Source organism: Erpetoichthys calabaricus, chromosome 3, assembly GCF_900747795.2.
Source record: "Erpetoichthys calabaricus chromosome 3, fErpCal1.3, whole genome shotgun sequence".
NCBI lineage: Eukaryota > Metazoa > Chordata > Cladistia > Polypteriformes > Polypteridae > Erpetoichthys > Erpetoichthys calabaricus.
The window spans coordinates 19,670,869-19,686,608 of record NC_041396.2 but is presented as its reverse complement, the minus strand read 5'-3'; the positions used below and the strand labels follow the sequence as shown (position 1 = coordinate 19,686,608).

At 44.5% G+C, this 15,740-nt stretch overlaps 1 protein-coding gene across 2 annotated transcripts in view; it reads left to right on the top strand.

Annotated features, from left to right (window-relative positions):
- LOC114647789 (NADH-cytochrome b5 reductase 3) overlaps positions 1–15,740 on the top strand; it is a 71,235-nt gene that overhangs the window by 25,519 nt on the left and 29,976 nt on the right. For both annotated transcript variants that reach the window (XM_028796426.2, XM_028796427.2), the window contains exons 2-5: positions 5,257–5,403; positions 6,621–6,693; positions 13,606–13,712; positions 13,949–14,078. In XM_028796426.2, the coding sequence (XP_028652259.2) occupies positions 5,257–5,403; positions 6,621–6,693; positions 13,606–13,712; positions 13,949–14,078 (457 nt within the window). The remainder of the gene's footprint in view (positions 1–5,256; positions 5,404–6,620; positions 6,694–13,605; positions 13,713–13,948; positions 14,079–15,740) is intronic.

Here is a 15,740-nt window from a genome sequence, read left to right as displayed (position 1 = left end):
TGTCATTGTACTGATTTGAATGCCTGTCACTGCTCAATGCTGATTACTTACAACACCAAATTGGTGGGATGAGCTTGTCAAGCCTTGAACTTCATAGACAGGTGTGTACAATCATGAGATATAAAGGTATTTAAGGTGGTCAATTACAAGTTGTGCTCCTTTGACTCTCCTCTGAAGAGGGACAGCATGGGATCCTCAAAACAACTCTCCAAAGATCTGAAAACAGATTGTTGAGTCTCCTGGTTTAGGGGAAGGCTACAAAAAGCCATCTCAGAGGTTTAAACTGTCAGTTTCAACTGTAAGGAATGGAATCAGGAAATGGAAGGCCACAGGCACAGTTGCTGTTAAATCCAGCAGGTCTGGCAGGCCAAGAAAAATACAGGAGCGGCATATGAGCAGGATTGTGGGAATGGTGACAGACAATCCACAGATCACCTCCAAAGACCTGCAAGAACATCTTTCTGCAGATGGTGTATCTGTACATTGTTCTACAATTCAGCGCAATTTGCACAAAGAACATCTGTATGGCAGGGTGATGAGAAAGAAGCCCTTTCTGCACTCACGCCACAAACAGAGTCGCTTGTTGTTTGCCAATGCTCATTTAGACAAGCCAGATTCATTTAGGAACAAAGTGCTTTGGACTGATGAGTCAAAATTTGAGTTATTTGGTCAGAACAAAAAGCACTTTGCATGGCGGAAGAAGAACATCGCATTCCAAGAAAAACACCTGCTACCTACTGTCAAATTTGGTGGAGGTTCCATCATGCTGTGGGGCTGTGTGGCTAGTTCAGGGACTGGGGCCCTTGTTAAAGACGAGGGTCTCATGAATTCAACCCAATATCAACAAATTCTTCAGGATAATGTTCAAGCATCAGTCACAAAGTTGAAGTTACGCAGCGGTTGGATATTCCAACAAGACAATGACCCAAAACACAGTTGGAAATCTACAAAGACATTCATGCAGAGGGAGAAGTACAATGTTCTGGAATGGCCATCACAGTCCCCTGACTTGAATATCATCGAAAATCTATGGGATGATTTGAAGCAGGCTGTCCATGCTCGTCAGCCATCAAATTGAACTGAACTGGAGAGATTTTGTATGAAGAATGGTCAACAATACCTCCATCCAGAATCCAGACACTCATCAGAGGCTATAGGAGGACAGCGTCTAGAGGCTGTTAGATTTACAAAAGGAGGCTCAACTAAGTATTGATGTCATATCTCTGTTGGGGTGCCCACATTTATGCACCTGCCTAATTTTGTTATGATGCATATTGAATATTTTCTGTTAATCCAGTAAACGTAATGTCACTGCTGAAATCCTACTGTTTCCATAAGGCATGTCATATATTAAAAGAAAGTTGCTACTTTGAAAGCTCAGCCAATGAGAAACAAAAATCCAAAGAATTACGAGGGGTTCCCAAACATTTTCATATGACTGTACATATAAAGTTTACTTCTTGGTTCAGTCCCTAACTACATTTTGATTTAAAACAGGGGCTACCAACCTGGGGGTGCAATCAAAGAGGAAGGCCACATTGCGATTCACCAAAATTGAGTAAGGTGCGTTGTCCAACTTTATCGTAGTGCAGTCGGCATCTTGCAGTGTGCCGTCATTCGTAGGTCATTTATTGGCCTCCTGTTCTGTGATATGAAAACAAATCAAGCATTGTGTGCGGAATTGTCACCTGTGAATGAGCCGCGGAAATACACATTCTCATGGGTTTATTATATGAACATTGTGGTTAGGAACACAGGATCGCCGCAGAGGACTGTACTTTCTCCGGTCCTGTTCAGTCTATATACATCGGACTTCCAAATCAACTCGGAGTCCTGCCATGTGCAAAAGTTCGCTGACGACACTGCTATCGTGGGCTGCATCAGGAGTGGGCAGGAGGAGGAGTATAGGAACTTCAAGGACTTTGTTAAATGGTGCGACTCAAACCACCTACACTGAACACCAGCAAAACCAAGGAGCTGGTGGTGGATTTTAGGAGGCCTGTACCCCTCATGGACCCCGTGATCATCAGAGGTGACTGTGTGCAGATGGTGCAAACCTATAAATACCTGGGTGTGCAGCTGGATGATAAATTGGACTGGACTGCCAATACTGATGCTCTGTGTAAGAAAGGACGAAGGCTGGCGTCCTTCAACATCTGCAATAAGATGCTGCAGATGTTCTATCAGGCGGTTGTGGCGAGTGCCCTCTTCTACGCAGTGGTGTGCTGGGGAGGCAGCATAAAGAAGAGGGACGCCTCACGCCTGGACAAACTGGTGAGGTAGGCAGGCTCTATTGTAGGCATGGAGCTGGACAGCTTGACATCCGTGGCAGAGCGACGGGCGCTGAGCAGACTCCTGTCAATCATGAAGAATCCACTGAACAGGATCATCTCCAGACAGAGGAGCAGCTTCAGCGACAGACTGCTGTCACCGTCCTGCTCCACTGACAGACTGAGGAGATCGTTCCTCCCCCAAACTATGCGACTCTTCAATTCCACCCGGGGGGGTAAACGTTAAAATTATACAAAGATATTGTCTGTCTGTATACCTACATTGTTATCGGCATTGTTATTACTCTTTAATTTAACATTGTTCTTTATCAGTATGCTGCTGCTGGAGTATGTGAATTTCCCCTTGGGATTAATAAAGTATCTATCTATCTATCTATCTATCTATCTATCTATCTATCTATCTATCTATCTATCTATCTATCTATCTATCTATCTATCTATCTATCTATCTATCTATCTATCTATGGAAAATAAAAGGTCATGTATTAACACGAGTAGAAACTTAATATGAACTTCTATGAGAATTAAACTTAATATGAACTTTTACATGAATCAAGTATGCTAAGTAATTAATCAATAAAGCCATGCGCCATATTTCTTTTTAGACTGATTTCAGAGAGAAGCCACCAATATTTAATAGCCCTAAATTAACAGAGAAGGGCGAGAATGATGAACGGGGTCAGCCCGAGCTCGGAAAAGGGGGAACACAAGCTGGTTGGGAACCGGTTAGGAAATAAGGGTAGCAAGGAATAATACTGAGTGGCAAGTTACAAGAAATATTGGTGGCCACAGGAAAGGCCTGAGAGGGGCCAGCTGGAGTAGGGAGTCAGGGTAAACAGCGAATGAGCCGCTTCAAGTGAGGCCAGGGTGATGAAGAAATGGTTATATATACAGTACTGCAATGTTTGGCTTGTTTGGGGCTCAGCTTGATTGGGTTGAGTCCACCTTATTGTTTATTGCAATAAAACTAATTACTCTGTTTGCCAATCCTTCGACTCCTAGAGCCTTCTTTCAAGGTGAGAATCTCCGGTGCATTTTGCGCTTCTACCCTTGCTGCGCGTGGTGTGTTTGTAATGGCGAGTAACTTTTTTGAAGAGAATGCGATTTGGACCCTTGTAGTGATCCGTACAGAAGGGCGAGGTCTAGTATTGATTTCTGCGCAAGTGTGAAACGTCACCGATTTCGAGGTTTGATTGACATTTTTGCCTCAAGGGGGACTGAATTAGATACAACACTTGCTGCTTACACTCAGCCCATTTCTCCTGCTGGTGGTCCTGGCAGTAGTAGTGCAGCAATTTTAACTGTGCGGTGCATCTGTTTATGAACTGCAGTGCAAGTGTTATCGGGGGGGAGAAAGCTCGTCAACTGTGGTTCATTGCTTCATAGCGCCCTAGCAACCCATTGCTTCACGGGGGTCTCCAATCTCCCAAACATCTGAATTGTTGATCGTGTGTCATTTCCTCGCAATGCTGGCACTTCACAGGATACCACAAACTCTAGATTGTCAATCAAGTGTCTAGAAGCTTAATAGGGGACCCATATGCAAGTTTGATATTTATAAAAGTAAATTACTCAAATTTATATTTAAATTTTATTTTTTAGTTCAATTTGTTCACCTGCAGTACTGTCGTCTTCTTCTTTCGGCTGCTTCCGTTAGGGGTCACCACAGCGGATCATCATCTTCCATATCTTCCTGTCCACCTCGTCATCTTGTTCTGTTACACCCATCACCTGCATGTCCTCTCTCACCACATCCATAAACCTTCTCTTAGGCCTTCCTCTGCTCCTCTTGCCTGCCAGCTCTATCCTTTGTACCCTTCTCCCAATATACCCAGCATCTCTCCTCTGCACATGTCCAAACCAACACAATCTCGCCTCTCTGACTTTGTCTCCCAACTGTCCCACCTGAGCTGCCCTCTAATGTCCTCATTTCTAATCCTGTCCATCCTCGTCACACCCAATGCAAATCTTAACATCTTTAACTCTGCCACCTCCAGCTCTGTCTCCTGCTTTCTGGTCAGTGCCACCGTCTCCAGCCCATATAACACAGCTGGTCTCACTACCGTCTTGTAGACCTTCCCTTTCACTGTTGCTGATACCCGTCTGTCACAAATCACTCCTGACACTCTTCTCCACCCATTCCACTGTGGAGACTGGCTCGGACACAGACAGGCAGACACGCAAATGTCACCAAACACATGTTTATTATACATACTATTTACAAATTCCAAGTGCCCGCAAACCCCAAAGTCCTGGCCACGCAACAATGCCTTCTCTCTCTTCAGGCCGCCTCCTTGCCTTCCTCCCGACTCTTGTCAATGACTGGAGGGAGGCGGCCCCATTTATACACACCCGGATGTGCTCCAGGTGCTCCCCGGCAATCTTCCACCGGCACTCCCCAGTGTGGCGGAAGTGTCGGCTGTGTACCCGGAAGCACTCCGGGTGTCCCCTCTTCTCTTCCCCCCAGCACTTCCAGGTGTGGTGGAAGCGCTGGGGTCCAGGGTCCCCAAGGCATCAGGGCACCCCCTGGCGGTGGCCACGGGCCCCTACAGGGTAGAACTTCCAAGCCCTGTACACGTGGCCACCAATACAACCAGGGCGGACGCCCCCTCGCGGTCTGGAGGAGGAATGAGCCCTCCTCCTGTCTTCCTGGGCGTCCCGGCCGGGCGTGAGCCCCATCCGGGTGCCACACCACCCTGCCCGCACTCTCTTCTTCACCTCTCTTCCACAATCCCCATTACTCTGTAATTACTCTGCAGTACTGTATGTGGTTCAATTTGTGGGTCAAAAATTAGAAATTTGATTTCTTCCTCTTTAAATGTGATATTACTTTTTTAGAGAGTGTGAACGTAAATCAGACCTTTTCTAGAGGTGCATGGCGTCAAAAAGGTTAATTTATTAGCTGGGATTCAGAGTTCTGACATGAGCACTTTACCCTGGTGTTTTGTTTTTTTCTTCTCTGCAGACAACAGGTGCCTTGATGGCAGCAGGCGTGGTGATCCTGTCCACGCTGGGCTACTTTCTTGGAAGCTATTTTCTGTCACGAAGAAAGGCTCAGGTGACTTTGATGGACCCTGCAGTGAAGTACCTTCTGCGACTTATTGACAAAGAGGTATGGACTTGCCAGAGTAAATGACAAGATAAAACGACTCTGTTAAACAGTAAATAAGATGACATTACTGTAGTGTGACTAAAAGGATACAGCAACATTTGGAATTATTAGTCAATAAGAGGAGCATTGTGATTTATTCTGAAGGATTAAGTTTCCTAAATAGACATTGTCTGTTTAAATATCTTCATTAGTATGCTCAGTGGTCTGCATGTGCTGGCCCAAAATCATCATACATCCCTGAGACTGTGCCGTATTACACAGGTTTTTGAGGTCACTCTAATTTAGAATAGTGGTACTTATCTAATTAGATTTATGCAGTACTAGCCAACCCGCAGCATAGCAGAATTATTCATTGATGGGTGAACACTTCCTGAAAGACACAGTTGTCCAAACTGTGACCACGGCTCCGGAACTGTCCAGGCGCCCTCTGGTGGTGGCCAAGGGCCGGTGCAGGGTGGAGCTTCTAAGCTCCAGTCAAGTGGCCCAGATGTTAACCAGGGGGGCTGCCCCCTTGTGTCCCAGTGATATGTCCACTCCCCCTGTCCTCTCTTCAGAAGGGCGTCCCGGCCGGGCAAAGTTCCCAGCCATCTATCACACAGCGTTCATCTGCACTCAACATGTCACCTATGTAACAGAGCTTCCCTACTTTCCCAGAAACAACTCTTGTAAAAATGTACACCAGACCATGACATTTGTCTTTCTTGCATTTTACCTTGGGGCCTTTTGTGCCCAAATTAGCTTTTCTCTTCAGTATCTTCTCATTCAGTTCTTCTTCACTTTTTGCCATCAATACAAAATCCATCAGCGTGCAAGAACTCCCATGGCAATCCTTATCCATCTCTGTCACATAAAGGATCAAACCAGCAATGAGCGCTGCTGTATTCCCACCTTCAGCACAGAAACTTCCACTTTTCCCTTTAACTGTTTGACCACCGATAAAGAAAAAGATGAGTTTTGGGACAGGCTGATGGAGGTGATGTTTGGGGTGTCCTCAGGGGAAGGTAGTGACTTGTGTTAGGTATTAAGTAGAACTTTGATTTTTATACAGGAAATGGAGTACCTGCATCATATGACAAGCTCTAAGATGAGTATTCCCGTGATCCAGTTTTCTTATGTTTATGATTTTTACCTTTTATGACGGGGGAAAAAAAGTAGCTCTTGGGAACTTTGATGGAGAAAATTAGGTTAGATTAATCTGAAGATGTTGTCTTTTACAGGTTGTTAATCACAACACTAGGAGGTTTCGATTTGCCCTGCCTTCCCCAAAACACATTCTAGGACTGCCTGTTGGTAAGCGATGGCTTTTCTGTGTTGAGCATACATTTTGGTTGTGGGTGCATGGAGGGATAAACATTGATGTAAGTCACCTTGAAGTAAAGTATATTTATTAAAAGAGAAGGCTGTTCCCATAATCCTCAAAAAGATGCTTATAAAAAGAGATGCAAAAGATGCCATCCCATCAACGCCTATAAAGTGTCAGTGCAATGTCTTTCTTTTTGAACATTCTGATTGATTAGATTGATCAATTTCCATGTTGATTTCCAGAGTTCTGTCCCAAGATTTTACATAGTTTCCAATTTGCCTTTTTAATATGTTAATTTTATTTAGATTATCTATTTATCAAGATAATAATAAGTTTTCGTCCTGGTCGCGGAACAGTGGACCAGCTCTACACCCTTAGCAGGGTCCTGGAGGGTGCATGGGAGTTTGCCCAACCAGTCTACATGTGTTTTGTGGACTTGAAAAAGACGTTCGACCGTGTCCCTTGGGGAATCCTGTGGGGGGTGCTCTGGGAGTATGGGGTACCGGCCCCCCTGATAAGGGCTGTTCGGTCCCTGTACGATCGGTGCCAGAGCTTGGTCCGCATTGCCGGCAGTAAGTCGAACCCGTTTCCAGTGAGAGTTGGACTCCGCCAGGGCTGCCCTTTGTCACCAATTCTGTTCATAACTTTTATGGACAGAATTTCTAGGCGCAGCCAGGGCGTTGAGGGGGTCCGGTTTGGTGGACTCAGGATTGGGTCACTGCTTTTTGCAGATGATGTTGTCCTGTTTGCTTCATCAGGCCGTGATCTTCAGCTCCCTCTGGATCGGTTTGCAGCTGAGTGTGAAGCGGCTGGGATGGGAATCAGCACCTCCAAATCCGAGACCATGGTCCTCAGCTGGAAAAGGGTGGAGTGCCCTCTCAGGGTTGGGAGCGAGATCCTGCCCCAAGTGGAGGAGTTCAAGTATCTCGGGATCTTGTTCATGAATGAGGGAAGAATGGAGCGTGAGATCGACAGGCGGATCGGTGCGGCATCTGCAGTAATGCGAGCTCTGCATCAGTCTGTCGTGGTGAAAAAGGAGCTGAGCCGCAAGGCGAAGCTCTCAATTTACCAGTCAATGTATGTTCCTACCCTCACCTATGGTCATGAGCTATGGGTAGTGACCGAAAGAACGAGATCGCGAATACAAGCGGCTGAAATGAGTTTTCTCCGCAGGGTGTCTGGGCTCTCCCTTAAAGATAAGGTGAGAAGCTCAGTCATCCGGGAGGGGCTCAGAGTAGAGCCGCTGCTCCTCCACATCGAGAGGAGTCAGATGAGGTGGCTCGGGAATCTGATCAGGATGCCTCCTGGACGCCTCCCTGGTGAGGTGTTCTAGGCACGTCCAACCGGGAGGAGGCCCCGGGGAAGACCCAGGACACGCTGGAGGGACTATGTCTCCCGGCTGGCCTGGGAATGCCTCGGGATTCTCCCAGAAGAGCTAGAAGAAGTGGCCGGAGAGAGGGAAGTCTGAGCTTCTCTGCTCAAGCTGCTGCCCCCGCGACCCGACGTCGGATAAGCGGAAGAGAATGGATGGATAGATGGATGGATTTATCAAGATGTGATTTTTATGATTATTACAACAGAACCTAAACCACGGTTTTGACTTAAGGGCAAGCAGCTAATGGAATGGTCTTCACGTCTGTGCTTCCAGATGTTTTACAAGCACATAATAGGATATTATTATTGGTTGCATGTACTCTGTCAGTAATGCAAGGGATAAGCACAGGTAGTTCAGAAACCACTGGGTTGCTTAGCAGTGTGACAGTCGTCCGGGGCACTTTCCTGGTTGGGCAGCCGATAATACTGGAAAGACGTGGAGAGCAGATGTGCACAGGACACTGGGATGCAGCAGTTCCTCGGATTCCCACACGGCTCTATGAAAGTTGGAGTTTGGCACAGCCCTGTTGGGTTTCATGGAGGAGCTACAGAGCCCTACTTTGGGTTTTCACCACACCTTGGGGGTACTTCCAGATAATACTGATGGGCCACCTGAATTGCTCCCAGGCGCAGCATAAAAGGCAATGCCTCTCTTCAGTCGGGAGGAAGAGAGATGATGCTTGCTAGAGGAGGAGTGGAGGCAAAAGAGAAAAAAAGAAAGAAGAAAATGCATTGCTGTGTGCTGTTTATTGTTCTGTATTGTACCATGCATTAGTGGGAAACAATTGTGGAAGCGTTTCCCACTGAATAAAGCCTTTGTGTTGCTGGACTTGTGCCTTGTGTCTGTTGCGTTCGGGTTTGGGGAGCTCCCCCTGGTGGCCACGGTAGCTATGAGTAAAAAGTAAAACATTAACCCTGTACAGTATACCCATCATTGACAAACTACACGTACGTTTGCAGTCTCTGCAACTGAAAATGTTTTTTTTTGTGAGCAGTTTGTGAATCCTATTAGAATAAAATGCCTTATTTTTATATGGTTGCTGTCAAGAAGTGATATTTCCCTAGTATCCTTTCACATTTCTTGGCCTAGCAAATATAAAATTCCAGGCTGCTTAAATTTAACTGAGCCTCTTTGACAATATCTTATATTTAAAGAAATAGATTTGTGTTCCTCCAGGAGTTTTCCCTTCTTCAAAATAAAAGCTATTGGTCAACCCTTTGCTCAGTTTTATGAGGTGCAAAACATATAAAATGTTCAACAAATGTTAACTTTACCATTTTTTACACTCTAGATGTGTCGTACATGTTGGCAGTTGTTTTTACGTTTTTTATTAATTAGTACTATAATTTTAGAATGTTAAATGATTGGTATTTTTCAAATTGAAGTTGTTTTTTTTGCACACATTGTATACAATACAGAGGTACCTCTGGTCACGACTTCGTTCCAAAACTCTGGATGCGACCAGATTTGGTCGCGACCCGAACATAATTTCCCCATAAGATTGTATGTAAATACAATTAATCCGTTCCAGACCGCACGAACTGTATGTAAATATATATTTTTTTAAGCACAAAAATTGTTATATATAACAATGAATGCACAGTGTAATAGTAAACTAAATGTAAAAACATTGAACAACAGAGAAAACTAACATTGTAAGAGTTTGCGCTAGACCCTTACGAACCGCTTGCTGTAAACACTTTTTTTATGAGTTTTAAGCGCAGGGAAAAAAAATCAAATGCCACTTCTCTTGCGAAACTTTTCACACCATCCTCTACTGGCTTTAAATTCCTCACCTTCGCCACTCGATTTTTTTTCAGCAAATCGCCATGAATCTTCTTGGTTTTTGCACATATGATCGCCTCACTTACGCTATCCCCTGCAAGTTGTTTCTCGTTCAATCACACTAGCACCAGTTTTTCCACCTCTTCCAGCACTTGAGGCCTCTGCGTGGTTAACATTGTAACTCCTTTGGCAACATCAGCTGCTTTGTTAGGCCCTGTATACGCAAACAAAAGAAAATGGGAAATGGAGAATGGCAAATCATTGGCGCATACGAACGTGCTTAGGGAAACTGGCCGCCAGTGTTTTTGTTTGCCACCAGAGCGTGTGGTCGTGAACAGATGCCAAATTTTGGCAAACTTTTTGATCGAAACTCGATTTGTGCGTGTTTGGAAACGTTTGTGACCAGATGTTCTACTGTATATGCATTTGCCGCGCGAGATCGTGTTCTAACATTAAGCACTTTCTATAACGTTAAAAAAAATATCTCTGCCACTTTACAATGGAAGGTATGGGAAATGAAGGAAAAACTTAAAAACTTACCATTTTTTAAGCCAAGACAGTTGTTGAGTATTGATCTGCTGGGCCTGCCATGTTTTTGATGCATGTTTGTGACAACAAAAGGGATCTGGAAATCCGCATTTTATTGTATATTCCTGGTATACGTTTTCTCGCCAGTAAGGACTGTGTGAATCCCCACATAAGTGTGGAAGTAAATTGAAAACCAAAACCAGCCATGTGGCACAAAACATATACTGTGGTTTGGTCTGTCGGAAGTAAACCATGCCCTCAGGGGAGGTGAAAGGTCATTATGCAGGAAGGCAACAACAACAACAAATTTCTATAGCACATTTTCATACAAATGATGTCGCTCAAAGAGCTTCACATGATGAAGGAGAAAAAAGACAAAATAAATAAGAAAATAGAATTAGGGAACACTAATTACAATAGACCGGGTGCCACAGTGGTGCAGTGGTAGCGCTGTAAGGAGACCTGAGGTTCGCTTCCCTGGTCCTCCCTGCGTGGAGTTTGCATGTTCTCCCCATGCCTGCGTGGGTTTCCTCCCACAGTCCAAAGACGTGCAGGTTGGGTGCATTGGCGATTCTAAATTGTCCCTAGTGTGTGCTTGGTGTGTGCGTGTGTGCTCCCTGCGGTGGGCTGGCACCCTGCCCGGGGTTTATTTCCTGCTTTGCAGGATTGGCTCCAGCAGACCCCCGTAACATAGAATAAAAGTAAGGTCCGATGGCCAGGGAGGACAGAAAAACCAAAAAAAAAAAACTCCAGACGGCTGGAGAAAAAAATAAAATCTGCAGGGATACCAGGCCCCCTCTAAACTAAGTGCTTAGGTATCAAACACAAATGGTCTTCTTTTAAAATGGCTGAATCTCATACTATTGGTGTTTTGTGTTCAAAATGCACATATATAAACTACTAGCTGTCCCCCGCGGCTCCACCCACATAGTAGTGAAAGAGGACAAACTTTAAAAATCAATAAGCAAACAGGCATCGCTAGCTAGGTGCAGCAAGGTCCGCTCCAAAACGTGGACAGAAGCAGAGCGACTCAAACGGAGGCTGGCGCGTGAGTGAGGAGAGCCCCACCCGGCTCCCCGCTCCTGACGTCACGCTTCCCCCTCGGCTCGCAGCCTCCATCACAGATTAGCGCAAATATATCGCTCCTGCAAGTGAATTCCTTGATACTTGGTGCGATGAGAGAAGTCGCAAAATCAACTGGAATGTTCAAGCAAATTTTTAGAAAAAAACCCGATCTAAATCCGTTAAGTAGTTCTCACGCGAAAAGCGGACTGACAGACAGATGTTGGATTTTATATATAGAGAGATTTTACAAATGTGTGTGTAATCACAAGATGTGGATCAATACTCAACAACTGTCTTAGCTTAAAAACATGGATGTATTTGGTAAGTCTTTAAGCTTTTCCTGCTTGCCCCATAGACTACAATGTAAAGCACTTGTGTGGGAAAGAAATACTCTTTTATGTTTATAGAAAGCAATTAATTTTAGAATACAATTTTGCATGTCAAATGCATATATAGGGCGGCACGGTGGCGCAGTGGTAGCGCTGCTGCCTCGCAGTTAGGAGACCTGGGTTCGCTTCCCGGGTCCACCCTGCGTGGAGTTTGCATGTTCTCCCCGTGTCTGCGTGGGTTTCCTCCCACAGTCCAAAGACATGCAGGTTAGGTGGATTGGTGATTCCAAATTGGCCCTAGTGTGTGCTTGGTGTGTGGGTGTGTTTGTGTGTGTCCTGCGGTGGGTTGGCACCCTGCCCGGGATTGGTTCCCTGCCTTGTGCCCTGTGTTCCCTGGGATTGGCTCCAGCAGACCCCCGTGACCCTGTGTTCGGATTCAGCGGGTTGGAAAATGGATGGATGGATGGAAATGCATATATAGCACATTAGTGGAGAAATAACTTTGACTTGAAAAATACAGAGCGTATCCATTAAGTGTTTATTTTGAGTCGAGTAACAACATTTCAGTAGATCATTCTGGTATTTGCAGGGTCCCAGTGCCACTGTAGCCTACTGTGGTGTAGCGGGTCCACAGCTCACATCAAGAAGGCCACTTTTTAAATAAATAATCTCCGTCTTCGCGGCTTAGAAAGGGGGCGTCGTAGTGTAGCGGATCGGTTCCTGGGGAATTCGTGAAGCGGGTGATCCTCACTTAAGTGCACAGGTGAGGAGTCATCCGCATCCGTAATTGTTCCCAGAAGCTGCTAATTGCCACATCTGATCCACGTCCCCGTGATAAATAGAAGCACGAGGCAGCTAGGGGGGAATGAAAAAAGAGAAGGAAAGGAACGGAACAGAGGATGCAGAAGAAGGTGGCAGGAAGCAAGGAGAGGAAAGCCAGTGCAAGAGTGAGTAAACGAGCGAGCGCAGGGTCGCATGCAGCTGAGCAGTGAGCCTGGGGGTTTGGCCGGCACCCGAGGTGCAGTCAATTCTGGTCGCTCCCACTGAGCATTTGATGAAGAGTGGGAGTGACTGGAAGGAAGGTGGCTCGCCGCGGAAGGCAGCGGAAGTTGGGACTTGGGACATGAAAGACCCAGCGTGAGCGCCCTGGTCGCTGGGGGGCCCAAGTCGCGGTTAAGTGAAGCCAACTAGAGCCAGGGATCGGTGAGGCGAACAGACCAGCAGGAGAAGGCAGAGAGAAGGTCAGGTGCAGGTAGGGTGGCTCTCCTGGTGCATAGCCTGGATGGGAGAAGCAGGGGAGTCACCAGTAGAGAAAGGCACCGGGTTGATTTTAAAAAGACAGCTTCCAGCCATTATTTTAACCGCGTTTTTAAAGGATTTATTGGGTTTTTTTTTTAACCTCCACCCTTTCACTTGTTTTTATGGATTATTTATTTAATGAAGACTTTTTGATGCACTGCACTTTATTTGGACACTTTTGTTTTTGATTGTTGTTGGTTTTACATAAAAGCACTTTGGCACTTTTTGCACCATCCCCTTGCTTCATTGTTGTGCCTCACTGCCTAGCTCATCGGTGACATTACCAACGGTGTCGGGTTCAAGAGCTCCCAGAAACAAGATGGGAACATGGAGCGAACCCGCATCGTCACACCTACCCTATGGAAAATCTTGGAAAAACTAGATGTTTAAATAAGAAAGGAAACCAACTGTTTGATTTAGACACAAATTGCTTTGAATATCTGTATCAGTTTCAGCTCAGCCCAATATGTATTTTACGTGAGTCTCACATCTGGTTTTCTCTTGCTGCTTTTCTAAAGGCAAACACGTGTACCTGTCGGCACGGATCAATGGAGATCTTGTAGTACGACCCTACACCCCAGTGTCCAGCGATGATGATTTCGGGTTTGTTGACCTAGTAATAAAGGTACAGTTTCTTGGACACAATGTAATAATTACATTAAAAGAAATAATATATTAATAAAAGTACAAAAATGAGGTAGTAAATATTAAAAAATCTGAATTTTTATCATATGCATAGCGCTGTAATGCTTTTTAAGCGTGACTGGTCACATCTCATATTGGTTTCCCTGTTTTGCTGTCATCTGATTATGTTCCCCGACTTCACTATCACCAATTAATGCATATTCCTGTCACTCACAGATCTACTTCAAAAATAAGCACCCCAGCTTCCCAGAAGGAGGCAAGATGTCACAATATTTAGAGAGCCTGAAAGTTGGTGATATGGTTGACTTCCGAGGACCAGGAGGTCTGCTAGAGTACAAAGGCAACGGTAAGGAAAAGCACAAAGTGTTCTTCATTAACAATCCTAAAAGTCTAGTAGAACTAGTTTAAATCACAATCACATAATAATAAATCTATCTAGATAAAATGCTAAAAGTTGTATCTGTCTGTCAAATGATTACTTGCAAGCTACTGGAGCCAGAACCTTGATCTCGGTCTTAATCGAAAGTTTATGACGTGATATGCACTGGTGAAGCCAAACATTTTTAGTTATGTCAACCTTGGTGAAGTTATTGAATTTTGCATCTATTTTTATGGCAAACTGATCAAGAGTGTGGCATGGAGGGAGAAAGAAAAGCAGTGACATCTGCTGAGCTTCAAGCAGATTGCAGTTAGAAAGGAGAAGAATGACCTCTGCAGTATCTGCTGACTGTCGAGTGCATATAGCTCAGCAGCCTGCTGGTCCTCATGAAATACTTGGGCTAGAGCCTAGCTCTTGGTCTTAATGGAAAGTTTGTGACATTCTGAAAAATGAAAATATTTATGCTCTATGCAGCCTCAGAAAGGAAAGTGATTGACAAAGTGACATGACAGAAACAAAAGTGGCACCATCTGCTAAATGTCTTGATGGGAAGAAAAGTTAATTGTAATAAAAGTTTGATTTTCTCAAACTCATCTAATGGTAATCCTGCAGCAAACGCAACATATAACTTCTAAATTCACAATCGAGTGTTAAGTATTTTGTTTATGGATCATCGATCATGGTGGAAGCAAAACACTGTCTTGCCAAAATGGAAAAAGTTCAGCTTGCTCCATATGAACCATCTTTATTTAAATAATGGAGGCCCTCGTGTTTCCTAGTAAAGTTGATTGCAGAATTTTTATTATTTCATATAGCCATTGAAATTCAGACGGCGTAACACCCGAGTATTGCATACTGACAAGTCTGATTTTATTAAAATTGCTTTCAGTGTTTACACTACGTATTGCCTCCTGGAAATGCTGATCTGATTTATTGTGAGAATTTTTTTCCATCACTTTTCAGAATCCTTGAATTAATAAAGTTGCACATCTGCTTACTATATAATTAATAATAAAGTGACATCACATTGACAGATTTGGTTATTCCTCTCCAGCTGAGTGTTAAATAACAATGAATATTATGCATTTAAAGCAGTTATAGCAATAATAAATACTGTAATATAAACTCTGCCTGCTAATGACGTCCTCACAGGTGGCGCAGTAGTAGTGCTGCTGCTTTGCAGTAAGGAGACTGTGGAAGATTGTGGGTTCGCTTCCCGGTTCCTCCCTGTGTGGGTAGCGCTTTGAGTACTGAGAAAAGCGCTATATAAATGTAATGAATTATTATTATTATTATTATTATGATAGGATGTTGACCATTGTTATGAAGTAATGCAGTGCTTCCACTTATTGATGCAGATATACTGAAATGACTAGCAGAATACAGATTACAAAAAAATAAAAGAGGGCCACAGATTTATCCAGCCCGCTATATCCTAACTACAGGGTCACGGGGGTCTGCTGGAGCCAATCCCAGCCAAAACAGGGCGCAAGGCAGGAAACAAACCCCAGGCAGGGCGCCAGTCCACCGCAGGCTACAGACTCAAGAGCTTGGATTTGACATAAAAAGTATATATTTTGCATGAAATTGTTAGTTTAGTGTTTAAAACTTCTAACACTTTTTAAATAT